The 27,261-nt window shown below is 32.1% G+C and overlaps 2 protein-coding genes and 1 long non-coding RNA gene across 5 annotated transcripts; 1 reads left to right on the top strand and 2 right to left on the bottom strand.

Annotated features, from left to right (window-relative positions):
- On the top strand, window positions 1-3,514 carry LOC106785262. Its single transcript, XR_001381508.1, has 2 exons — window positions 1-435; window positions 2,174-3,514. It is a non-coding gene; the product is annotated as an uncharacterized LOC106785262 (long non-coding RNA).
- LOC106785259 lies at window positions 2,963-22,213 on the bottom strand. 2 transcript variants are annotated; one of them, XM_014745560.1, is made up of 8 exons: window positions 21,172-22,213; window positions 14,521-14,745; window positions 13,747-14,324; window positions 9,151-9,331; window positions 8,204-8,338; window positions 6,989-7,469; window positions 5,771-6,015; window positions 2,963-4,991 (listed from the first exon to the last, which is right to left on the bottom strand). In XM_014745560.1, the coding sequence occupies exons 2-8, from the start codon at window positions 14,741-14,743 to the stop codon at window positions 4,891-4,893; spliced, it is 1,944 nt and encodes a 647-aa protein (XP_014601046.1). In that variant the 5' UTR covers window positions 14,744-14,745; window positions 21,172-22,213; the 3' UTR covers window positions 2,963-4,890. The 2 variants fall into 2 exon arrangements, with proteins under 2 accessions (XP_014601046.1, XP_014601045.1); XM_014745559.1 differs by having other exon boundaries at window positions 5,757-6,015; window positions 21,172-22,208.
- On the bottom strand, window positions 21,643-26,525 carry LOC106785261 (probable C-mannosyltransferase DPY19L1). 2 transcript variants are annotated; one of them, XM_014745562.1, is made up of 9 exons: window positions 26,359-26,525; window positions 26,158-26,270; window positions 25,924-26,061; window positions 25,776-25,818; window positions 25,350-25,699; window positions 24,380-25,202; window positions 24,121-24,283; window positions 23,905-24,033; window positions 21,643-23,739 (listed from the first exon to the last, which is right to left on the bottom strand). In XM_014745562.1, the coding sequence occupies exons 1-9, from the start codon at window positions 26,462-26,464 to the stop codon at window positions 23,520-23,522; spliced, it is 2,085 nt and encodes a 694-aa protein (XP_014601048.1). In that variant the 5' UTR covers window positions 26,465-26,525; the 3' UTR covers window positions 21,643-23,519. The 2 variants fall into 2 exon arrangements, with proteins under 2 accessions (XP_014601048.1, XP_014601047.1); XM_014745561.1 differs by having other exon boundaries at window positions 25,350-25,703; window positions 25,776-25,844; window positions 26,359-26,523.
- Window positions 26,526-27,261: the final 736 nt, after the last annotated feature.

Raw genomic sequence — 27,261 nt, 5'->3', positions numbered from 1 at the left:
TTGTCTCTCTCCAAAAGTTTTCCCCTTCTCTTTCTCTTCCATGTGACCAACATATGTGGGTTCCTTCTTCGGTTAGAACAAAGTTTATATGAAAAGATAGAGTGTTGGAGGGGTTGAGGGGAAAGGGCAGAGAAGAGAAGAGAAGAGGAGGAAAGGGAAAGAGCGTTGCATGTGTATGCGTGCATGTTGTGTATTTGCACGTGTGTGCTGTATTATTTCTGTGTGAGAGTGAGAAAAGCACCCTTTGTGTAGCGCTGCCAAGCCAGCTGATGTTTTCTGCCGACTTTGCCCTTGTTCAGTTACTCTTGGACCGTGCTTCCGAGATAAAGCTGAAGCTACGAAGAGTTTACTCGAGTTTCTTCGTTGGACGTCGAAAGGACGACCTTGACCTTTGCGAACGAGGTCAATTTAAGAAGGAGAAACTGAGCGATCAAGGTAAGACATATCATTCGATAATTAAACACACCTTCCTTCATCTTCGTTTTTATTGGAAACGCGATCGTTTAGTTAATATATATTCTTCTTATTTTTTATTTATTCATTTATCGATGAAGTTACGTTATCCATTTTTCTCGATAGACGAGATAATTGATTTTTTTTTTTGTATTAAAAACGTATTCGCAATATTAGGAATGTGGGGTGAAGAGAGTGTGTGAAAACAATGAACGATCGAATGTATTTTTATTCTCCCATTTCTTTCGTTTTCTTTATTCTCCTTTTGTTCTCCTTTTTTTCTTTTTTTTTTTTTATCTTTTATTCTCGTCAATGGTTGAATCCTTTCTTCGCTGGTTCGTGATAAATTCTTATCTATATATATTGGAAAATAAAAATCCGATAAATCTATCGAATCTTTCTTTCGTTTCATTGTCAGCTAATATGTTCCATTGTTAATAAATATTGTTCATGGGATTTTAGTTCTAGATATTTCGAGCACGATAATATCGATTTTTGTTTATAACTTATAATTCAATTACATTTAAAACTTATAGTATTTTGCGATTCCCCTTTTGTCATTTTAATAATTATTCATTAAAACCCCTCCCATTGTTACATCTTACTTTGATTTTCATTCGTCGTTGGACGTCTTTTGTTCGATTTATAAAGCTACGCTTACATTTGAGAAACTCTATTAGAAAGTAACTAATTGTAAGTGCATTGAAACAAAAATGAATCAAACTGGTAGTTACATAATCATTCTGTGAAGTTAGGAGAATTTATATAATTCCAAGTATACGCTTCTATAATACTCCTATTTTCATTGTTTTATTCAATTCAGTTTGAATGTTTTTTTTCTTTTCTCTCTTCAAAGACAAGCAGGAAGGAAGGTTTTCTAATTGAGAAAATAAAGAAATTCGATTGTGAAAGAAGAGTTATAGTGTTCAAAAGAAAACAAAGTGTGTGTTTGTCTTTTACATTTAGTAACATATTATTGTTTATCGATCAGAGAGAGAAATTAATTATAATCCGGCTACTTAATGTCTATCCCACCTTACCAAGATGAGAAGAAACCGGTAAGTTTTCCTCTCTCTATTTTTGTTCTTCTTTTTATTTTTTCTTCTCTCTCTCTCTCTCTCTCTCTCTCTCTCTCTCTCTCTCTCTCTCTCTCTCTTTTTCTATTTCACTGTTTCGTTTCATCTCTCCATCAGTAAAGCAGAAACAGAAAGAGGTTTTCCATTGTGACATCGTAGTTAAGGCGTCGTTTTACCAACGAACAACCAACCCTCCCTCTCTCATTGATCGTTGAACTCTGCTTATACGTTTAGTCGCATTGGCTCGTTTTCTCCCTTCCTTTTTGTTTCCCTTTTCTCTCTTTTTCTCATTCTATCTCTTTCTCTCTTTAGTTTTCTCTCTCTCTCTCTGTTTCTCTCATTTATTCGCACGGGGGTGACGTGAATCTGGTAATCCGAGGGGGATTGAGAATCCTTAGTAACAGTGTAATGCTCTTCGAGTATTGATTTCAGACAAGGAGAGAGTTTTAGGCTTGCATTACACGTCCTACAAACATCAGTTATCCCTATTTCAACACGATGACATAACTTTCCTATCATTTTAATCGATCTTCCAGCATTTCTATTATTTCTCTCAACAATGTTAACGAACCCAATTTCAAGATAAAAAAGATTGTTTTAAAAGATATTTATTTATTGTTTTCGTTTTTTTTCTTTTCTTTTAGATGATCCCGGATTTAGATAATCCACAGTATATTCCTATGCCAATGACAATGGAGAAGAAGAAGTCAAGACAATGGGATAACAGTTTGCCTAAAAGTTCGCTTCAAGATCATCGATCTCCTATGGCGTGGTCCAGATTGGAATGGCTTTTATCAGCGTTCAAGGCTAACGGGCAAAAGTGCAACATGCAGACCATTATAGAATCTACTTTTCGCGGAGATGATTTATTTTATACGAATGATAATCAATCGCAAGAATGTTCGCGACCTTCTTCATCCTATTCATCATATTCTACGTCATCTTCGCCATCATCATCGTTTTCGTAATATTTGTTATTGCAACACTCGTTCAGATCTAATAACTTATCCTCGAATTACCAGTCATTATTTTTTAGCATAAGTATTATTGAACAAAGTATTCCCCCCACTTACGATCACCATCCTTGTCACTTTCATCCTTCCTTCGATGAATCATTCTCACCTGACCATGTCAGTTTTTATTTTCTCAAATTTATCATATAGCGACATTTAAGATACTAAAGGCTAGTAAAGATTTTTATTACTATTGCTATACCACCCAAACTGATATTAAATGATTGTATTATGCTCGTATATTACAAAATCCAAAGAATATATAAGTTAATAGTCGTATAGTAAAATAACTGCAACGAATAATACTCGTGATTAGTATAAATGGGGATAAGAAGAAAGTCTCTGACGTATCTGACGAAACCAAATGTTTCCTCTTAATACTTGTAATTAGCTGACAATTTCTCACAATAGCAATTAATATTTTCTTTACATTTGTATACATTTGTCGGATGCATATTCGTTTATCTCGTTGCATTTCTATCAAATGTTGTTGCACTTTCTAGTCAGTAGACCATGCAATAAAATTAAATTCTTTAAGTATAAAAAGAAACAAATATTATGTATTTAGATTATCATTTTGTATCGGCATTGATTGCTATTACGAAAAAGAAAACCTTACGTGTTTAATTAATTATATACGAACGATAAATATCTCGAGAAAAATACTCGTGACACAGGATGTGTAATAGATTAGGATAGGTTTTTTTTATGCACTCTCGTTGAATGTCGACGAAATGTCATGCCGTTGTCTTGATTAAACTTTTTTTTTTTTGTTTTTTTTTTTCTACCAAAGACTTGTGTTCTATTTGCATTTAAAATGCAAAATAATTTGTAAGATATTTACATAAACGTTAAATCCTAAACGTGACTCGCTTTTACATGTACAATTTAATATACGTTGTTATATGTGATTTTGTAGTCATGGACCAAATATAAATAAATCTGTAAAAAAATACGATGATGTATAAAGCAGATTAAAAAAATATTTCAACATCTCTTATTTTGCAGCAATTTCGCATTACGTTTCCACCTATATGAATTTTTTTTCCATCCGACCCAGAAACATTGAATTTACTCTTTAATCCGAACAAATTGCGTGATTTTAAAATTCCGTTGGTTTCTGCAAGTTTTCTATTAGTTTCACCGATGAATGGCCTTTTCCACGTCGTTCTATCACATAAGCCAGGATTATAGAGAACATTTCTTAAAGTTTGAACATATATGTTGGTTGAATGTGGATATATTCATATATTTTTTATGCATATAACTTTAAATTCGCTATACTTTCTAACAACTCGAATAAACGTAACGTTAGCTTATCGCGTTTATCGATATAATTCTGTTCTTTTTTTTCTTTTTTTCTTTTTTACTTCCTGTACAAAATAGAATCGTGCTTAATTCCTAATTAGAGACTTTTTATTCGCAATTATATGTTACAAAAAAGAAACAAAAACAAAAGAACATGATCGTTCTACGACGTAATCGAATGAACACCCACGCGCCAATTTATGACGCGCCTGTGTTTTTACACATATATATTTATATATAGCGTTAAATATTAATAATAATAAAAAAATGTACAAGCTATATACAAAACAAATTCAATGCGATATTATCGTACGCGTCGTGTCGACCTGTTACCAGCTTAACTTCTTACGGGAAGTCACTGAAATACACTGGAAATATATTTTACAATATTTTTACATAGCGCACACGTATATAATATATGTACTCGCGTGTATATTCTATACGTATAACACATTCATACGTATAAAACAAAGTTTCTTATATACGAATTTTGGCTTCCTGCCATCGAAATAATCTGTCTCACTCGTTTAGATAATAAATATCCTCTATTAGTCACGATTGATTCGATTTAAGAATGAACACGCCGAATCGAATCTAAGATATATTTTCTTTTACAAATCCAATAATAGATTAGAACTTTAATCTTCGAAAAAAAAAGATTTCATTGGCAATGATTCGCGTTTGAGAAAATCCTCACGTAAGATATTATTTCAATTGGATATAAATTTGAAAGAAAAAAACAAAAACAAATCAGACGATACTTTAGAAATTACATTCAGATAAATTCTGTGACAAAGATCTTTTTAAAGTCCGGTGCCGAGCCACCTATATCGTGCCTGCAGATATCACCATTGTCCAAATAACTAACGTCGGAATTTTTGAGGATACTTTTCAGGCTTTCCATCGACAAGTTTGGAAACTTTCTCTCGATGGTGGTCAATTTGTCGAGATCGTTCATAGAAAAGCCTGGTCCAATTCTTTTCTTCAAATGATACGATTGTATACTCGGCTTTGTGTTGATGATCGTTTTACCGATTCTTCTATCTTCCCGATCGATTGTATCGTTCTCTATGATCCTCGGCGTGAAAGATCGCATGCTGACCTTTACCTCGCTGCTTCGCTTCGAGGGCAACAGCTCCACCTGCAATACAGGACGTTCTCACGATTACTAATTACGTAAGCAAAACCAAAGGAAAGGCAAACTAACAACAACACAACAACAACATGCAGGCGATTCTAAACGATCTTCGCGGAATTCTAATTTCCTAAGAGAGTAAACAGGATTCTTTTCAATTATTATTCAGAAATATAAATTTGTTTTTTATTTTCGAGTGATAAGAAAAATCTGTTAACTGGCTATTAGAGATTGACAACTTTTCATTTATATTTATTAGATGTATGTATATTCCTTCTAGCATTGAACAATGTGATATATTATTGTTTTCGATATTTGTTAATAAGTATCATGATGCATAATTCTAATCGGAACTATTAGCTTAATATTTTCGACGCGTTTATTAACAGTTGAAAATTTATTTTCTATTTCTACCATTGTTTTGTAATATTTAAATGACAATTTTTTCTACTTTTTTCGAATAATTTGTAATAAAACCGATTAGTATATACAATTTTGAACAAATTTGTTAATAATTTATTCTTCCTTTATTTCTCAATAAAATTCCTAGTTAGAATATTTCGCAAAATAATAATATTATATATTCACGACAAAAGATTAGTAGTATTCTTTTTTTTTCCTTTAGATCTTACAAAACTGCATCAAATTGGTTGGTATTTTTCGTTATAACTAAAAGGGATATACATGTGCTTATACGAATAAAGTTAAATTGTGATAACAAGTTAAAGATTATGGAGCTGGAAAAGAATGCCGAGATCGTAAAAGAATTACCTTGGTCCCCTTACGTTGAAAGTACTCGAAGTCGTCGTTAGCAACCGTTGTAACGGAGCAACAACTCCTACTCCTGCTCCTACAGGAACTCATAGTGTCGAAGTCTCCGTTCTCTAAATCGCAGCTTTCGTCATCGGACGTCTCGTAATTATCTCCAAGTTCTTGACTATTTTGTCTCTGATGAATACTTTGTTGTTCCCTTCTGTGTTCATCTTTCTTTAAATCGTAAGTTCTTGTATCGAGAATTGGTCGATGGTACCTAACAAACAAAAAAATGTTCAAATGTATTGTACAGATTGCCTGATATTTTTTTCCATACTAAAACAGTGTCAAAGTATTCGAATAAGAAAAAAAATGTTACACGAAAATAAATCATTCAAATCTTATATTTCGTTTCAATTCAAAAATACGCTGATACCGTTCGTTTTCCAAGAAAAATATCGGACACTCTGTATACGCGTTATATTTTTTTCTCTCTTTTGTCCCTTTATTTAGTTTTATTAATCCGGTTTAAAGTTATTAGCGTAAGAAGGAAAGATCAAAAAGTAAATGGAACATAAATGTCGGGTGAAAGCAACAGGATTCCATTAACTTTTGATAATCGAGAAATCGAACAACTATTCTACTTGCTACCACCGTGCAAAACGTTAAGGAGAAATAAACTGAGGATAGTCACGATTCGAATTACTTACTTTGCTTTCACTCGTTGTTAGATACGTATACATAAATTTAATATTGTTAAACTTCCATAATTGGTTAAACAGCTTTTTCTATAACGACTACGAATAATAGATACGATTACGTGTAGTGCGTTCAATTCAACGCATGAAAATCAGACCGACACTTAACTTCACCATTTATAGAGTATCCATATATACACCGTAAGTAGGTAATATCGAATTGAATTGAATGATTTAATGTTAAGTTACCGAAAATGGTACTTTGTCGAACGTGAAAAAGCAATCTAACGATTCATTATAATTAATTATATTAACGAAACTTCAAGAAATTCGTATGAAAACAATATTTGTGATTTTGTAAATGGTCTAAATAATACAAATTTGTGCGTTTGAATTATTTCCAAAATTGATTTGTTTTTTTCTACACAACACGACAAACAGAGATATATTTAATTTTGAAAAAGAATTCTTTTAGGTGATTGAATGATTTAAAAAATAATCTACTATTTCATAACAACTAATTTATTAATACGAATTGAAACAAAGTATTACCTCGCATGATCAAAACTCTGATTTCTTTTAAGAGCATTTCTCCCTTGTTGCTGTTGTTCTCTCATACCGTTATCCAAAGTGATTACCAAACTATCCAATCCTAAAACACTTCTGGCGTGTCTTCGTTGTTGCGGTTCTTCGCATATCTCTTCTAAACTTTTGGCAAATTTTCTTTTACAATTGGAATCATCCAATTGTACCAGATTTTCCATATTTTGTCCGAAAACGTCTGTACTACCGATCTTTCTACGATTTCCAGCTAATTCGATGAAATTATCATTAGCTCGGCACAATCGATCGGCTCGATCGTCTATCGTGTTTTTTTTCGGTGATTCGTTATGTCGAATTTCTTGACGCGGTTCGAAGGTCGAACTAGTGAACGATGATAATTCTGCAGGAAGCGAAGCATAGTTGCTGTCCTCGTTTACGGATTGCGATCTTGGATAATGTTGTACACCCATTGTTATCGTGCCCGTTTTTCCTGAAAAAAATATAAAATACAAATCAAATCAAAAAGAGAAACACGAAGATTTTTAGAAAATATACATCCGACCTACTTATTTTCTACTTTTTAATATAATCCTAATATTTATCTCAGTTCAATTAACACGCGGAGAAACGTGAAAGCATTTTTTCATTAACTTCGAAACAAATGCATCCATCATCCATTTATTTTTTTTACATAAATTGCATCCTATAATTCGCGGGTACGTGTTTAATTACGTATTATTCGAGAATAACTGACGATAAAAATACAAAAAAAAAAGGATCTTTGTTTTACTTTGAAAAATTTTTCAATTAACGCGAAATTATTAATCGCGAGTTAACTTTTCATTTTGAATCGTGTTTTTTTTTAAAACGAGACCTCCAGTATAGTTTCTTATTGCGCGTGCATACGAGGAATTACTTTCAAGGCTGGAATATGAAACGTACGTAATATTCTGATAAATTCATTTTCATCTTATTGTAAGTTATGTATATGGAAATGTATGAATAGATTTTCATATAGTTCGTATCACCTTTAAACGAAATTAATCAATATTTTTACTGCGATTTATTGAATAGAAATATCATTTCCATTCGAAATTACTATTTCGAGAACAATTTATAATAAAATTACATTTTTTTTTCGATGTTGATATAATAAAAAATAAAAAAAGAAACATTAGAGAATGTCTCGATTTGAACATTTCATTCCGAATAATATAATCTTACCTCTATTTTGATGATTGTGCAATCTACCATAAAGACTTCCGTTTGTCAAGGGAAATTTCAAGCCGTGATTTAGGTTCAATTGTAATTTGTATTCAGCGTCGTGTTCGAAATGTCGAAATTTTCCATCAACGCCGCCTGAAAGAAAATATTGAATTATCTAGAAATCATTTTTGTTTGTCCTATTTTAATTTTTTCCTATTTTTTTTTTGTCTTTTTTAAACATAGATCACACTCAGCAAAGAAAATCACTTCATTCAGATGATGAGAAGTCAAAGAAAATAATGTTTTTACGTAGAACAACGACGCGTATTACGAACGAGTATAAAAGTTACGCGCCTTTCCCACGCGAGCTCGAGCTTAACATGTTTTTAAAGAAAAGGATGGAAACCATCTGTTTTGTCTTAGGAACTCTTATGTTACGAAACTCTCTTATACCAAGAGAAAACATTCATCTTAGATTTTCTTTCTATTTAATAAAATGTTTAAACATATTCCAGATAATTTCATTAGAATCGTTTCCTTACATAAATTCATATATTATTTTTGCTAATTATTATATAAATAAATATTACATATATCATACATTACCACCCCTTTATCTACAGCAAGATTTATTAAAATATGAATTTATTGAATTTGAGCTAAAACTAACCAATTTTTCTATGCGCAATTATTCAAAATTAATTCAAAATTATTTTGACAACACTTCATGAATTTATAATAGTGAAATAGAATACAGTACAGTGTCTATGCTTAGGTTAGCGTAAATATTTGCTCGAAGTAAAAAGGTTCGATATAATATACAAATATTAAAGAAAAAACGTAAAAATGAGTTCAACATTGACAAGGTAATCCATTTAAATAATAATTGGGTATACACGAGTGGAAACAGTTATAATTTTGTGCTTAAATATAAAAAGAAAGAAAAGGAAAAAAGACGACAGTACCGTGTGAGAGTCTTCTCGCATGATCTTGTTTCGTGTAAACTTTGGCGACGTAACGGCAAAACATTTTATCGAAAATCGCCAAGAAAACAGGTAAAAGTGTATCCTTGACGAGTGGCAACCACATTGCCAAATTTTGCGGGGTACAAAAGTTTCTCAGTAGACTCGGCTTGATGGAAAATATCTGTAACGTAACAAAATTGATCTATCGTGTAATAAACATACATATTTACGATTAGAAAAATGAAATTATTACTATTACCAGGAAGAGAGAGAGAGAAAGAGAGAAAGAAAAAAAGAAATGTTTATTCGTTCTGATTATTCACGTCGATTAGTACGTACTCAGGCTTGAAATTACAAAAATTTTTAAATTTATTCTCTCCGCAATTTTCTTTAATAAATTCTCTTTGATGAGAGATTTTAATCTAAAAAGAAAAAAAATCTATATATATATATATATGAAAGAAAGAAAGAAAGGAAAACAAAACAAAAAAAATATAATAAATAAGAACAAACCTCGAGAGAACGATAGAATTTTGCTTGGCTTTCACCTAGCGGAATTTGTAAACGTCGAAAGAAACGATCGGGTTCGGCTAATTAAACGTACTGTTAATTGTAACCTGTGTGCATGTGCGTGTACACATACGCGTGCACGCGCGTGCATAAAGCGAGTACATCGCCGTGCGCTTTTTTTACGCGTCGATGCACCCCCGTGCACCTCTACGTGTGGTTAGTTTCATTCGTTTAACTACCAATTCAGTCATTTTCTTTCACGAAAATGTTACAACAACAAAAATATATATATATATATATGTTGGAACGCTAATGCACACCGTGTACACACAACTTTCGATTTTAGTCGCTCGATTTTGACGGTAATGGTTAAAATGAGAAGAAGGTGGCGTGGGGAGAGGGGTAGGGTAGGGTAGGGGAGTTGAGGGGGGAAACTTGGTCGATGGAGGAAGGAATTTACGGTGAAAACTCGTTGGTCGCGCTTTCAAAAGTACACGCTCGCGGTTATCATGCAATTTTGCGCATCTCAACACACGTCGATGAGAGAAAAAGAGATAGAGAGATAGAGTGAGAGAGAAAGACTCTTACGGTGAAAATTCAATGTAACTTCAACGATCTCTCTTACTTCTTACAAAATAGTAGTAGCTGTTCTCGATCATCTTGGCTTGAATAAAAGTGTTCTCGTTTCTTATAGTCGAATTCTTTCGATCTCTTTACGAACAGATCGATTGATAAAAAAAAACGATTTTACTGTAAGCCGCCAGCTCACGTAATGCAATCTTTTCTTTCTTTCTTTCTTTTTTTTTTATCATCGTTAATGGATTTATATCGATTCGATTCGATTCGATTATGTTAATTTAAATGTTTTTTTCTTCTTTTTTACGATGAATAATATATTATGTACCGTTTATTATGTAAATTGTTGTAAGTCCATTTGAACCACGTTAATGTATACGTTATTTTAAATTTAAAAAATTAGCGAATTGCATATTGATAAATTAATAGAAACATTGGGGCAGACTTGAAATAATTAACTAATATTTTTTAATCATTGACAAATACGCATACTTTTAATTTTCTCGAAAGGACAGAAAATGGACTTGCATCAATTTCAAAATGAACGATACGTATACTTCGATTTATTTTGTTTGTTTAATGATTTTGTTGTTCGTAAAAAAATACTTGCTATATTTTTCTTTCAAGAGACACGCAAATATAATATACACACACGTCTCGTATTTATACTATTATATATTATATTATATCGACTAGTTGCAAAATTTTTGGTTGCTTGGTAACTCGAACGAAACGGAAAGGTTCGCGGCAGAATTATGATCACGTAGAAGAAAATTTCTTCGTATGGGGTTGGTGGGGGTGGGGTGGGGGACTTTTAGAAGTTTGTTTCGCTTACCGTCGTTCGTGTGTGTGTGTGTGCGTGCATTGGGCCGATGGTTACGTGAGTAATAGTTAGTCTGGTCCGTGCTATGAAATCGAAACTACTGCCTTAATTAGGGAATGGAACGATTGAAACACGCGTACGTATGTGCAACTCTTCTTAATGCATAGGCGTAAAAAAAACAACTCTCGCCATTACGAATGAAAAAATATTTTTCTCATAACATTGTTCGACAAACACATATATATCCACAATTTAAATATTTGTTTGTCATTTAATATTAGATTTACGGATGTTTTGTTCACATTATTTTTTAAAGACTTACACAAATATTGTTTGAATGAAGATATTAGCAAAGAAGGATAGTTTGTTATGATATTAAAAGCCACACACACACAGACAATATACATTTAACAAAAAATTAATATTTAAGTTTTATATATAATATAGCAAACAAATGAGTCAAATTGGCATGGTCGGTGAGTCTAGTGTTAAAAAATAAATATTCATCTTTTGGAATAGAAAAAAAAAATGATCAAAGTCTTGTTCGTGACATTGTAATAAGTAAAGACAACGTCATTGTATCTCTGTTACTGTAACCTAATTGACGCGAGAATTGATTTCCTACGAGATGTAATCAGAGTATGCGTCATGCGTGTAAAGTATCCTAGTATAAATATTCATGAAAAAAGTCAATAAAAAATGGGATACATGAAGATAGTAACACGGAAAGAAAGAGAGAAAAGAGAGAGATAGAGAGAGAGTGAGATGGAAAGGGGTGAGGGAAATAAAAAAGAAAAGTTTCTTTCGTAGAAAATAATTTTGGGTTTGACGAATCATACGACGTTACTCGAATCATAATTGGGATCGTACATTAAGGTCGTCGTCCTTATTAAGTTAACACTTTCGAATTTCGTCGACAAATTGCAACGACCACGCGCGAGGGATCCCCCCCTTCCCCACCCCCTCCTCTTTAGGGAGTTGGATAGAAGAGGGCGGACTTTCACGTTTTAAAATGGGTTTCCTGTGAACGATTAAAAAAAAGAAAAAATAAAGAAAGAAAGGAAGAAAAAATGAAAGAAGAGAAAAAAACACGCGACGAGAAGAAAGAATTAAATAAAAAAAAAAAGAAAAAAAAGAAATTAAGAGAGAAAAAGAAATATGCGTTTCCGGATATATCATCGAGGCACGACCGGACTCGTTTCCGGCTTGAGTTCAGTCGCACGAATATCCTCTTATGCTCGTAGTGCGATTCACATTGATAGTCTCATTGTCAGCTACTATACGCAAACGTCTACCCGACGATTGTATCTATTATCTTTCATATTTCGTTATACTTTGCTTGCTTGAAATACGTATATATAGATATATGTATATCCTTGAAACTAAATATGCGTTAGAAAGTCGATTTGAAATAAAAAAAAAGAATAAAATATTTTCATTCGAACACTAATTGTAGTACCCTACGCGTTAAACTCTTTTTTGTTCACGTTTAATTATAATTATTAATATACTTATTAGTATAATATATATATATATTAGACGATGTATCTTTTTTCAGTTATATTGTAAAGAAAAAAACAAGTTAATTGATTTGTAATAGTAGAAAGATAGACGTTTATTACGTTGATCGTTAAATTGCAGGTTATTGGATGTATTTGTATAGGCAACGGTTGCAATCTAGATTGTTATATAGATGGGCAAGTATTCGAAGGGGGAATGAAAACTACTTTGTTCTGTTGGATGCACCGTTCCGGTAATCCGAAAAAGTAGAGTGAAGAGTAGACTGACTAATGTAAATTATACAACGCGGTTACGCACGAAGTGCCGCATGTAATTTCATAGGCGATCTCGAAACATCCTCTTCTTCGATTGGTTATACTCTGATGTTTTCACGAGAAACAAGTGGATCGTAAAGAAAAAAAAAAAAATAATAAATTTAATATTTCTTCAATGGAAAAATTAAAATAAAAAAATATGAATAAAAAACCTCATAAAATATATAATACCTCAATAGTATTGTCCCATGTCTTAGACATTTCATAAGTTGCCTTTTTTNTATATATATAAGTAAGAAACACGCGTTAACAAATACGAAACGTTTAATTCAACGAGTCTTTTGCTTTCTCTTTGAATCGTTGATCGACGGTCGCGGTAACAAATTACGTCGCCTTAGGCTCGTTAAAATAGATTCGAAAGTATAATAATTAGTCCAAATAAGGGTGAAAAGAAAAACCAACAAAAAAAAAAGAGATACATTAGTTTTTTTTTCTTTTTTTTTTGTAAATTCTTTGCGCGTTTATAATGGGAAAGCGTACGATGGATTTGATTCGAAGTACGCGAATTAAGAGACGATTACGTAATGCTTTACTGTTCATCGGAACCTATTTTTCTATTCGATTATCTCCGTTTCAAATAGTTGTTAAATAAAAGAGTAAGATAGAAAGAAAGTTAACGCAATAACCAGGAATAATAATAGAATTTATTATTGAAAGTTTAGCTATATTAGATTTCAACGATTTGTAATAGTTTTATCAAATCTGAGTGTAACGATTTTAACGTGTAATGATGAATAAGCGCGAATTATAATACAATTCTTATTATCTTTCAATAAAATAGAGATTATCTAATTGAATTTAATTCAATTCGATTCGATTTGATTCGATTCGAATCGATTCGATTGGACTCACCAGTACTGGAAGATGCTCGAAGATGTAACAAACGAATAGAATGCTGTAAACCGTAGATCTTTCGCCACTTTCATCGACGTGAATTTTTTTCTTACGTAGGCAAGCTCTGCTATTGGTCGAACCACTGGTACACGATCCGCTCGATGGATCCCATTGATGAGGATGACACTCGAAAGCACCTGATGAATTTTTCGAACTTGTCTCGGACAAATCCGAAACAGATTTTAATAATTCTGCTTTTGGGGTACGGCACAAACTTTTAAATATTGTTATCAATAAACCAATTAGCGAAGCAAGTAAGAGTAAACATCTTAAAGAATTAACGAATATTCCATATTTCATGGATACTTCTTGCGGTAGAAATACGCATACGTCTGGTTCAAAGTTGAGAACGCCTGTTATACCAATGCAAGCGCTTATTACGCTTAAACTGACCAAATGATACTTCAAATGATTTTTTGTTAAATTAAACCTCTCATCTCTGCTCCCTATTGCTGCGAAAATTGCGATAGACGTCAAGGTCAATTCTTGTAGTATGCTCGATGAATTTAGGATCCAAACTAAAGTTGAACATAATTCTGAAAAATATATATATAGAAATATTTTTCTTCTCTTCATCCCCTTTATTTTATTATATATTATTATATATAGTTATTAATTCAATTATATTAATATTAACGCACATATATGTAATATGTTTCCATGTATCATATTATATATATATATATATATATATATATATAATTAATAGTTATAATAAAAAAAAGACCTTACCTCCAAAATGATTGGCTGGTCGAATTAAAGTAAGGATAGCATAAAATAATAATCCAAGTTGATGAACGAGACTCTCCGCAAGAATTGCCACCGTTAATACGTCTATTCTTCTCTTCGTCGAGGATGGTTGATTTTGATAGATTAGCAAAGACCAAGAAAGCAAGAGGATACATATCGGCGAACCAACGCACGTTGCCAACCATTCGCTAACCTCGCTTCGCATCTCTAAAATAAATTAATACGAGAAAAATATGAAAAAGAAAGAAAGAAAGAAAGAAAGTTCAAAGACATATTAATTTCGGTAATTTACGAGAATAAATAAAAAAAAAAGAATTATATGAAATACATCCAAAATTAGATTCATTTCGAATCAAGCAAGTATTATTTACGAAATCTTACTAAATCTAAGCAAGCATGAAATTAATTACTAAATTATTAAATTTAACATTTATCTAACTTTTAATTAACATTAGATCCACAAATTCCGCAAGGATATTCGTATTAAATAAAAATGATAATTATATTTGAGAACTATCATCGTATACGCTTATTAGTCAAATATAAAAAACACAACATCTAAGTTTTCTACAATGAATTTCGTCAGATTTGATGTTTCAATGTTAAGAATTCTTTTCGCGTTTCCAAAACGAGAGAATGATTTCTAGTGAGAGTGATTCTTATCTCTTTTATTCGACGTCTTCATCTCGATGAAAGCTTTAGTAATTACCGTGTGTTCATACGTACAATACACACACACACACACACAGAAAAACACACATGTATTTTTGTATAACGTACAAGGAAGAGAGTCGGATGAGATTAATAATATAATCGGAAGTCTCCTTGTGTATTACAAATGGAAACTCGCATTATAATGGAAACGAGGAAGCACGGAATCTTTTCGTTTCTCCGTGTAACGTGTTAAATCTCAAGACGGAAGAATACGAGAATGGGAAGACGATTTACGCGTTGCTTATTTTTCACGCGAGAGATTGTCCACTTCTTTTTTTTCCTTTTTTTTTTTATAAATATATATATATTCTATATTATAAATCTCCTGTTTATATCTATCTCTCTCTTTCACTTTTGGTTCATTTCTTCTCTTAATGCAACGGTTTTACAACTTTCTATTCCGCACAGAACTGCGGTCTAATTTATTGCCAAAGCCTACTCGAATTATTATATTTTCCAACGAATACTGATCAAAACGATTTATCAACGATACAAATGAACAAATTTCTATAAAGTTATTAAACACAATAACGTACCATAAATAATTTCCACAAAATTATACACATATATATATATACATGAATTTAAGATTATATAAATTAAAAAAAAAAAGAAAAAAAATAAGAAGAAAGATTAGAAAAACATTTTACATTTTTAAATTGAAACGAAACGAGACGACGGGATAAAGAATTCGAAAGTCTTGTTACCGTTGTTGTATTGTTGCCATTATTATTATTATTATTATTATTATAATCATTCGTATTTTTCGATCGTGTGATTATTCTAACAAGTTTCTGAAGTCTATCGGTGTTCTTCAATGTAAGCCAATAATCATAGTTCAAGTGTTACGTAACGCGTTTATCCAGGTTGTGTATGATCATAAAACATTCCTGTTTCCGATATATCTTTCTTTCTCTCTCTCTCTCGATATCTACCATCCGTGGTAAGAAAATTCAAAGTGTAGTAGAGTACGGTGCAACCAATATGCTTTTCAATTTTGCGGCACACTCTAAATCCAAGTGAAATCAGCCGTGACAATTGCTACGTTAAACCGGTTTTTTTTTCAAAGGTGTGCATACGTGTATGTGTATGTGTATATTGCAGAAAAAAGAAAACTTCATTTCCCATAGAAAGATAAAACATCGATCAAAGATATTGGATCGAAGATCGCACGAGTTATATTTTATAATATCGATGAAAATTAAATTAAAATGAAGAATTCACGTTGTGGGATTAATTTCCGGAAGAAGAAAGAGTAATCCCCAAGATGTAACACGATTCTTGATTCACGTCTCGAACACGACTGATCCGTTATGTTTATATTTACTGTCTATAGTCTTCTCTCTCTCTCCCAAGTTTTGATAATTTCACCGATTACATCTTTTTATTGATGATACCTGTTTATTATTTCGATGGAATTATATATGCTCATATAAATACATACAACACTAGATTGATTTATTTGCATTTAATATATTTTTCAGTTCTTCAATATAGGACACTGTTAAATAAAAAAAAAGATAAGCGTATTTTATCTTTACTTTTACTATACACGAAAAGCATACATTTTTATTAATCGTTAAACGTCTAATCCCGATTATAAATGTTTCCAATTGTGAAATCCGATTATTAGCTTTGAAAGGTGAACTTTGTAAATCTAAAAAAAAAAAAAAAAAGGATTAAGCGCGATTACACGATGTTTTCGAATACATTTTTAAGATAAACAGCAAGGAATAGAATCTTGTAAGTTATTGTTAGTTTTCTTTCTTCTTCTTCTTTCGAGAAAGGGTTATAAAAGAGTAAACGGTGGGGTTTATAGTTGAATGCATTAAAGAAAATCCGGTCGAAGTCAAACGTATCATCCGTTTTCTTCGTTCTAAGGTTTTGCGCCTCTCTCCTTATAGGTCAGTCGAACATAAAAAGAGATTAGTGTAGGTGTGTGTGTGTGTGTTGTTCGTAAAAGGCTCATCGGTATGCGGCTCGGGTCCATCGTTATGGGAGGCGTGCCGTTCGATTAAGTTGGAATGTCGATAGGTGCCGTAGAGTTACCAAGGTCGGGAAGGAAGAAATAGAGAAAGAAGAAGAAGAAGAAACAAACAAACAAAAAAAACAAACAAAGAGGAAGAGAAAAAAAATATCTATTATATATTCAAACGCGAATAGAATCTTTTCGAATGAGAAAATGTTTCAAAGAAAGAAAGATTTTTGTAACACACTTTCATTTCCTTTTAATAATAGGACAAATCAATCCCCTTTGCAGTATTATGGGGTGAAGTGAAAATAATTTCATGATTTTTTCCTGTCAAAATATATTTTCTCTGAAAGAAATATAATTAATTTGATGTAAGAGTGATATAAATACGTGAATACTAATGCATGTATATATAAGTGAGAAAAGTTTTATGAGAATTGAAACAAAAAAAATTGAAAGAGTTTTGAAATATTAAAATCATTGTTTTATATCATTAGTTAAATGGATAGATGTTTCCTTGACATAAAATAATATTTTATATAGAATAAAAAACATAATTAATTTTGTGAAATAAAAATTGTATGAAAGAAACAATAAACGTGACCTATATATATATATATTTATATACATTTGAAAAGAATTTAATGAATTGTGAGAGTCGGAGAAAAAGATTCGAGAGCGTTGAAGTATCTAAATAATTGTTATGTACTCAATCGATGAATGTCTTTCCTTGACATATTTTCAATGGGGGAAAATCAATTTCGTGAAATGCAAATTGTAGGAAAGAGAGAGAATACATGAGTGATATTTGTGTATATCTAGGTGAGAAGAATTTTATGAATTTCGAAAGTCGAACAAACAAAAAAATTGGAACGTGTTAAATCACTTTAAACAATCGTCTTCTATTAAATCGATAAAGAAAAGCAATAATTAATAAACAAAAAAAAATTAAACATATAACAAATTAAAAAATAAATTTAATTCGTAAATATATATATACAAGAGTAAAATGCGTGTATGTGGGTGAAAAGAATTCAATACAATTTTAAGAATAGCAAAAAAAAAAGATCGTTAACTAATTATTATATATTCGATATTAAAAATAATTTCTACATCTTTCACACGAAAAATGAAAAAAAGAAATATCAATCATAATTTCGTGAAATAAAAATGAGTAGAAAAAAGGAAAAAAGAAGAAGAAAAAAAAAAGAGAGAAATCGGAGATACGCAAGTTTGTAAGCGAGTAATTAAAAATTATGGATAGAGGTTTGAAAATGAAGCAAACTTTCTATCGAATAAACAAATTGTCTAATATTATAAATAGTCATGCAAAAAGAGAAAGGAGAATTAAACGTCCAAACGATATAATATATAATACTCTCCTTAATAATTATCTCAAAGAAAGTTGTTTCATACTTTCAAACCACGTAGGACATATCATTTTTCGAGTAAGGAAACTTATATAGTCGACTTTAATTTCATTAAACGATCGTAAATTCATTAATTAAGAAGAAGTAGAAGTAGAAGAAGAAGAAGAAGAGGAAATAAAACCTCGAAGTATTTAACTCAATTGTTTTTTCGTTTGTTTTTTAGTATATTATATGATCTAATCTTGTTTCATAAATGATCTCATTTGCTTTCGCAAAAACGTATATACTTAAATGCAGACATAATATACACGTAAACATTAGAGTTAAACACATGTACATACATACTTAAAAGATTATTATCATCGAAATGGCAATGTCCGCAATTGCGTTATGACGTACGTGGAGGGACGAAAATGACGTTTATGATTATGACCTCTGTTAATTTAGCGCAAAGCTTAGGAGTAACACATCGCGATGTATCGCGAGAAGACACGTAGAACGTGGTGTGAAAGCGATCTCCCGTGTCATAACCATTGTCCCAGTAAAACTGGATGTTCTAACTCGGTCATGTGAAACTCCGGCTTGGAATTTTCTTTCTTTCTGTTTCTCTTTCTCTTTAAACTCGTAGATTTGATGCCTACTCTCTATTTCTCGTTTATACAAAGAATATCGGCGAGTGTTACTTATTCTGCTTGTAAAAGCTCTTTCAAAATAATAAAATTAAAACAAAACAAAAAAAAAAATCTATCCTAACCGTAAGGCTAAAGAAAAATAACGGCCTCTACCTTGAAATTATATTACACCAGTTTCCTGATGGAAATATTATGTCGTTGAATTTCTTATTGTTATAACCGGTGTCTTTATATTTATTCTTTTTCTTTTTCTCCCACTCTCTTTCTCTCTCTTTCTGGTATTCTCGTATATTTCCCGTTATTTATACACCATCCACAGTGTATACGAATAGAACCGAGAGAGATAATTACTATAATAATCAATCGTGCAACGGACTTAACATAATAAATGCACCGCGTTCTCGAGTAATCTCACTGATTTAATAGGATTATTTCGTTTCACCGCGGAAAAGACGTGGTTGTGTGTCGTAGAATAGGGAAAAAAAGAAGAAAAAAAAAAGAGAGAAAAAAGAATTCTACTCGATGCCGGTCACTCTTTTATATTCCCACGATAAATGTCCTCGCGTCCGTAGAACGTGGGTCGTTCAATTAATTAATCGTACGACTGATTTAGATCTTCTATTAAATACCTTCAATCGTATAGAGACGTGTGGGTATAAATATAAACGAAGATCTCTCTATCTCTCTCTAACAGGGGCTATATATAAATAATTATAAAAGTATAAAAAAAAATTAATATAAAAAGTTATTTATAAAAGTTAATTATTTTTCTCAATTGAGATCTACCGAGCGAATATAAGTCGAGGCTCCTCGAACGAACTGCAGCAACGAATTGAAAAATTTTCGGCTTTCGACGATTTCGCAGGGCCACTGCACCGAATTTAACGATCCGAATCATCCGTCGTGATAAAAGAAGACTTGGCACGAGTATCTCCGTGCGATAGTAACCATCGTGTTCTCTCTCTCTTTCTTTCTTTCCCTCCCTCAGAAGGGGGGTTACGATTTGCAAAAGTAGGTTAGAAATACGTGGCTCGAGAAAGTAACAGATACTCGATGATATTCTCAATGTATTTATACACGTATGTATCTATGCATCTATGTATATTTATATAAGTATGTATGTGCGAATAGAAAATCGCGAAGATTAGTCTTAGCATGTGAACATGCTCGAATCGATAATCATATTAAACGGCATTCGAGACTTCACCGATCGACTAATTCTTTTTCTTCTTCTTCTTCTATCGACTAAAGATTCAGGACAAACTAGTAAGGCTTCTTCTTCTTCTTCCTCGGTGTGTTCTTTGCATCACCAGTTTTTGCGAGGCCCCGTACTCGAAGAATGCGTCGTGCCAAATTCCTAACACGGCAACGACCCGTCTCTCTCTCTCTCTCTTTCTTTTTCTCTCTCTTTTTCTCTCTCTATGTTGTCCCGCGGTCGCTTTCGAGGCCAACCTGGAACGAGTTCTGCTCGCACGACTTCCAAGGGTTTCCAACTCGACTGATTTCTCGACTAATAATAAAATCCTACGATCGTTATTGCAAGTGATGATGATGATGATGCATTCTATGATTTAGAGATTAAATGAATGTGTTAATTAGAGGAATAGAGAGAGAAAAAAAAGAAAGAAAGAGAGAAGATCGTAAGAAGATTTATAAAAAAATGATCTAATGAAGGAAGAAGAGTCATTATTATAGTGAGTTAAGCGCTCATCGAGTCTTACTCGTTGAGCAAATTAATGGGCTCTCGTTGGTAAATCGCAGACAAGGTCGCAAAGTGGAAGACGTGTCCTTGAGGTCCAACCTCCTACCCTCCCTCCCTCCCTCTCACCCTTCCTCCCGCCTTGGTTTCTCTCGTTTTTCTCAAGCGTGAATGAAGGAAATGAAATTTTGTCACCCTCGACGACGCGTTTAATAATGTTTGTTTAAATGATCGTTAAATACTCACTGGCAACTCGGTGCTGTCAATGATTATCGTAGAACAATAAACACCCTTGTTAACTGCAACCGCATTGCTGCTTTTTCGTTGACAAAATTATGGGTTCCTCGTTAAATAAATCCTTCGTATGTCGACAGTAAATTGCCTTTTATTTTAATTTTATCGTTAAACGTTGTTCTAGCAAATCTTTTACATCCTGCGAACGAATTTTCCTCTTTCTCTTCTTCTTCTTCTTCTTCCTCTTCTTCTTCTACTTTTGCTTCTTCCTCTTCCTCTTCCTCCTCCACCTTCGTCGTTTTTCACCGTGGTCTCGTAGTATTTCTCTTTCCTTTTCACAAGCAACCCGGCAATGCGTATTTTCAGATCGACCGTGTACCCTCGTTCCTCGCGACAGTCAGCAGTACCGATTTAGCATACTTACACGTGTTCTAACATAAATCCTGTGTATCTTTTCGTAATCTTCCTCTCTTTATACTCTCATTGAAAATTTCAATTTATCCCTTTTTTTTTTTTTTTATTTCTCCTTTCCCGCCTTACGATCGAAGCTCCACCAATTTAAAAGCCAATCAAGATTCACGAAATCATAGATACTTTTCCCGAACAAATTTCAAAACGATCGTAACTCCGTATTTAATCCTACTATTATCCTATCGTTGAGAATGATTTTTCACTTTCCACGAATCCCTTCTTCATCGTGGTAACGTTTCTCCTTCGCGTTTCGTAAATTAAGTGACAATATGGGAAACAATTTATCACGTAACCGATGCGGGAACGATATTATTGGTGCGCATTAATGTCTCTCCGATTAAAAACGAACGAGATATCCCTTTCTCTTATGTTCTCTCGTCGACACGCGGATAACAACGTTTTTTTTTTACGCGACAGACTTTTATTATTGTGTTCTTTATAATAATTATTATTTTTATTGTTGTTGTTGTTGTTGTTATTATTATTTTTATTTTAATATAAATCTATTGAAGAGTAAGAACGCGGGAGCAATATCACCGCGAAGAAGCCCGGCCCGGGACTGACTGTCAGTAGGATTCATTTGGGTCAGCGGCACAACGTAGTATAGCAAACGCTTCGAACTCTCCACTATACTATCTGTTGCACTCCAAAGTGAAGGTGCTATGCCGTGTCGGTCATAACGGAGCTATCTTTGCGTCACGATACTTCGATCTTTCCCTCGGTGTCCCTTCCTCTATCATTCTCTTACCCTTCCCTTCCCTTCCCATCGCTTCTCGTCCCGTCCCATCCCATACCATCCAATTCTTTTCCTTTCCTTCCCCCATTTTCTCTTTCGCCTTCTCTTCTTTTTTCGATTTCCCTTGCGTATTTCTTTTTCTTTTTTTAAACATTCATCCATCATCATATCCCATACGGCAAATCCACGCACATGCTTTGATCGTTCAAGGCCGATCCTCATCGGTGCGAACGTTTGCGCTCTTCGTTGCCTTGTTTTTTTTTTCTTTTCTTTCTTTTTTCTTTCTACTTTGTTCATCCAACCAATCGTTTACTCTTCGTTAGCACTTCGATAAAAATACTTCGATGATGAGGGACGACGCGCGAGGAAGGAACCTAGTTTAATAAGCATTCTATATTCTCGAACTTTTTTCTTGTGGAATGTATAAAAATAAAAAAATGAATAGAAAATAAAAAAGAAACTTAAATATTTACATTATATTATTTACACAAAACGCACGCACACACAGAAAATCCTTTAATGAATCTATAATATAAATTTGTTCTTATATTACAAGTAAAATTTATAATTGAAAAAAAAAGAAAAGGTCTAATACTTAAATTCCAATTGTTCCTTACTTTTCTTGGCAAATTTAAAAAAAACCATCTAGGTATCTCTTGACTTTATAATTTTTTTTTTTTAATTTATTTTTCTCTTCTTTTCATTATAAAAATGTTTTGAGCAGTCTCGAACGATCAGTCGGAAGCTATAATCGTTAACGATCAACTCTCGTTTGTTTGGATCTTGTATTATCTTCAAACGAATTATTCATTATCGAATAGATTCGTTTCCTAACTCGATTTTAATTAAAATTTCGTTAGAAACGTTTTATACAGATACGAAAAGAGTACGCCTCTTCCGAAAAGAAAATTCTTCCATTCTTTATCTCACAAATTAGCGTTAACAAAATATATATATATATATTGATTCCTATATAATATTTCTATAGATATATATATATATAATATTTGTGTAATTCTTTTTTTCTTTCGTCACTTTTTGTTTCCCGTCATTTTCTTAAGAAAAATAGGCCTATAGGAGATATTATTATATTACGAAGAATCTTTGTATCTATTAATTAGTCACGTTTTTTCAGTCATCTCGAACGCAATATTCAAAATTGATACTGGAGCGGCGTGGAAGTCTTTGGATTATATTCTAGATAATGCGAATAAACTAATTGTAAAACTACGTAATGATTATTCATGAAAGCTCGTTTGAAGGGATAAGCGTTCCCTTCTAATAATAATGGACAAAGGGGTGGTTTTCCACTTGCTTTCGCCATTCCATTATCAACCACATCCCATAAATCGACCATTTGACAACCGTTTGGCCTAAAAAGAAAATGAATTATCAGTAGACATTTAATTAACCCTTAGCATTCCAACGATGAGTCTTATTTACAATCTTGTTCTTTGTATTAACTGTAATAGTGAGACTCACTATGGGAGTGCAAAGGATTAATATGTTAATTAGAAGGTCAAGTTTATAAAACTTACACATTTGCGTATCCGAGACATAATGGCTCTTCTAATACAACGTAACCGACATTCATATTTCTTAATTTAAGATATACGGATGTTGCATTTTTCCTACTAAAAATTTCGTAAACTGTCATCGTTCGATTTCTGAAATAAATGAGATAATAACTTTATTACGATTCGTATCAATTTATATGTTATCTGTATCAAAAATATTAATAATAAAAAACTAACCGCATTTCTGCACTTTCGTAATAAGGATTATTTACAATAGGTCTTCCAGTTGATAACATCAAATTAGCCATTAATGCCATTTTACCAGCGAATACTGCGTTCTTAGGAGTATTTTCTTTTATCCATTCAAATAATTCTTCCTGTTCGATATTACTGTATTCTCCTATATGAATATAAAATATTGATTACTTTAGATTTTATAAAGCAATGAGGGAAATATATTTGTTTAATACATGAATAACATATGAATATTAATTACCAACGAATCCTCGTTCTTCTCGAAATCTTTCCAAACCGTGATAAGACATACCAGCTATAAGTAAGACTATTATAGCTCCTCTGATTGTTTTACTTCTTAATCCAAGTTTTTCCGAGTATCTTTTACTACACACCAACCCTGCTATTATACAGAGATGTGGTGTCATGAAAAGTTTTAATCTCATAATGAATACAGCCATAATAATGAAAGCTCCAGTTTGCAATCCATTGTAACATACGTCTGCTTCTATACAATAAGGATATCCTTCACTTTCATATTCTCTATACCAATAATAAAGTGCTAATATCCCTGAGAGTATTGCAATTGGCAAAAGTAAAGTCTTGATGATTGCTTCATAAGTTTTATATTGCAAGAAATCAAATTCCGGAGAACACGTATAGAGCAGGGTATGAAAATCCTTATAGTCTGTTAGTTTTGATTTTAAAATATTATAAATGTGTGCGTCATCTTCAATGGTGAGAATATATGTTTTCAACCATTTTATGAAAAGTACAGCAATAATTATCTCAAAAATAACTTCTTTTCTGCCATTCAAGAAACGAGAACATTTACTGGCAAGAACTTCTGCGAAATTACTACCGATCAAAATACACGCGAATAAAGAATTAAATAAGAACGTGCCATCTATCACAGCCACCGATAAAATACTAGAAATTGTATATATTCTACTTAGCGATAAGAATAGATTCTTAGGTATAATTTCAACCCATTTAAGAATAAGAAGAGCTAGTATTTGAGTGGCCAAGATAAATTGTGAAAATTGCCAACTACACAGACTAATCACGGTTCCCAAAAGCATATTCTGTAATTAAATATAATTATTATGTAACGCAGTAAAATAAGATATTTTAGAGAATTTATGTTTCGCTTTGATTATTGTCGCAGATATGACACTAGTAGTCAACGCATTAATAACTTGGATTATCAAAAAAGAAGTATGAATATTTACCACATATAATCCATCGGTAAGTTCTCTCCAACTTATAGTTCCTTGTATATCCTGCGTAGTGTGTCGTTCAATGATCTTAGTCACCGAATACATTTGAAAGAGTAACATTGGATATGCAAAGGTTTCTCTTAATGGCGGAGTCCACTGAACACGTGTACACTCATTATGATTGTAGAAAAATAATAGCATGGTAATAATACCACCGAACACAGAATCACTCATATATGTAGAGTATTTAAAAAGTATAGCAGCCGTATATATGGTGGTAATCCAAACTATTTCAAGATAAAAATATACAGGTACGCCTAATCCTTCACAGCTGGTTACCGGTGGTAAACCACCTCCTCTCTCTGTCTAAAATGAACTGCCTTATGGTTATTCTTTCCAAAGAAATAACAATAACAAAAAATACACTAGTAAACTTACTTTCCAACATTGTTCTTGCGATATTAATCCTAGATTCTTGGCACTGTGATAGAAATAACTGGCTGTAATCTATATATACAAAATCATCTAATAATCTCAAAATTAATCAAGTTAAGATATATAATCGTTGTGTTGGAGAAACATTTACCTCTGGCAAGAGGTTGTATTTTCTGCACGCGTTTATCACATTTCCATATTCTGATATGTTATCCTTAGCAAGTTTATAAACACCATCAGCAAAACTTTCTGCTCCTACGATGGTTTTATAATACGAATAATACATTCCCTAAAAAACCAATAGTATTGATAACATTGTAAAACAACATATATACTAATCTTCTCTATGAACATTGTATATAAAATTTGTGTTTTTTAAACTAACCATTTCGGTCCTGAAAGACATTTCTCTTTCGATCTCTGATAAGTGAGAAAAGTGTCGATCATTTTCAAAAAGCGTTGATACATGCCACCGGTGTAGAAACCCAAAACCAATACCTGTTGTCATAAAAAATAATAAATCATTTATGAGATATCACAAATAATATTATATTTTCATTGAAATTTAATATAGAAAATTTCTTACTTAACAGATGCACAGCAAGAGGATAAAAATCTATACTTTCTTTCGATAATCTCCTTCCTTTCGGTTTACTGTTATTTGTCGTCGCCATCTTTTTCACAGACGACATGATTCGCCATATGACCTCGCCTACGAGACAGGTTCGTTTAAATAGACGTTCGTAGGTTTTTGTCTTGTTTTTTTATATCTTAAGCAGATGCTTGTTATTAATACGGTCAACGAACTCACGAGAATCTATTAATAAATTATATTTTTTTATGTGAATAAACACATTAATTATTTCTTTTTTTTTTTTCATACTTTTCATTCGTCCTCATCATTTTACTCGAGTTTTATTTCAAACTACATGTAATTGTATTTTAAATAAACATTTAATTAAACAAAAGATTAATAGGATTTTTATTATTTTCATTTTAAAGTGATAGCCATTGAAGATCATTTTCGCGCGCTTTATTTAAATTACTTTCCTGCAATCACATGTTCCTGAATTTTGTTCAATAATATGACAGCTAATTATTGATTACTTATTTGTATAGATATATTGATTACATCATGTATATGATAAAGATCATATTTTATTTATTTATTATGCACATCTTGTTGATTTTTATTATTCAATATGTTCTATTTTTTTGCTTTTAAACTGAATTACTTGCAATTTATATTAAAAATCAAGTGACACGCTATGTAATATTTGTTGAATTTGATTTTTGCTATTAAAATGGCGGGAGTTTGAAAAGTGAGAACATTAATAAATGTATTGACTTGAAATCGATATTAAAGTCGAGTTAAACGATTCGTAATTTTGATTGAATTCGATTTCTGCTATCAAAGTAGCGGGAGTTTCAAATATGAGAAAATTAATAAATTGATTTACTAGAAACTCAATTGTATAGAGTGGGAATC

This window comes from Polistes canadensis, unplaced genomic scaffold (genome assembly GCF_001313835.1).
Source record: "Polistes canadensis isolate GaletaPanama2010 unplaced genomic scaffold, ASM131383v1 scaffold_47, whole genome shotgun sequence".
Taxonomy (NCBI): domain Eukaryota; kingdom Metazoa; phylum Arthropoda; class Insecta; order Hymenoptera; family Vespidae; genus Polistes; species Polistes canadensis.
Note: the sequence above shows the minus strand (reverse complement) of the source record. Positions and strands in the feature narration are given on the sequence as shown.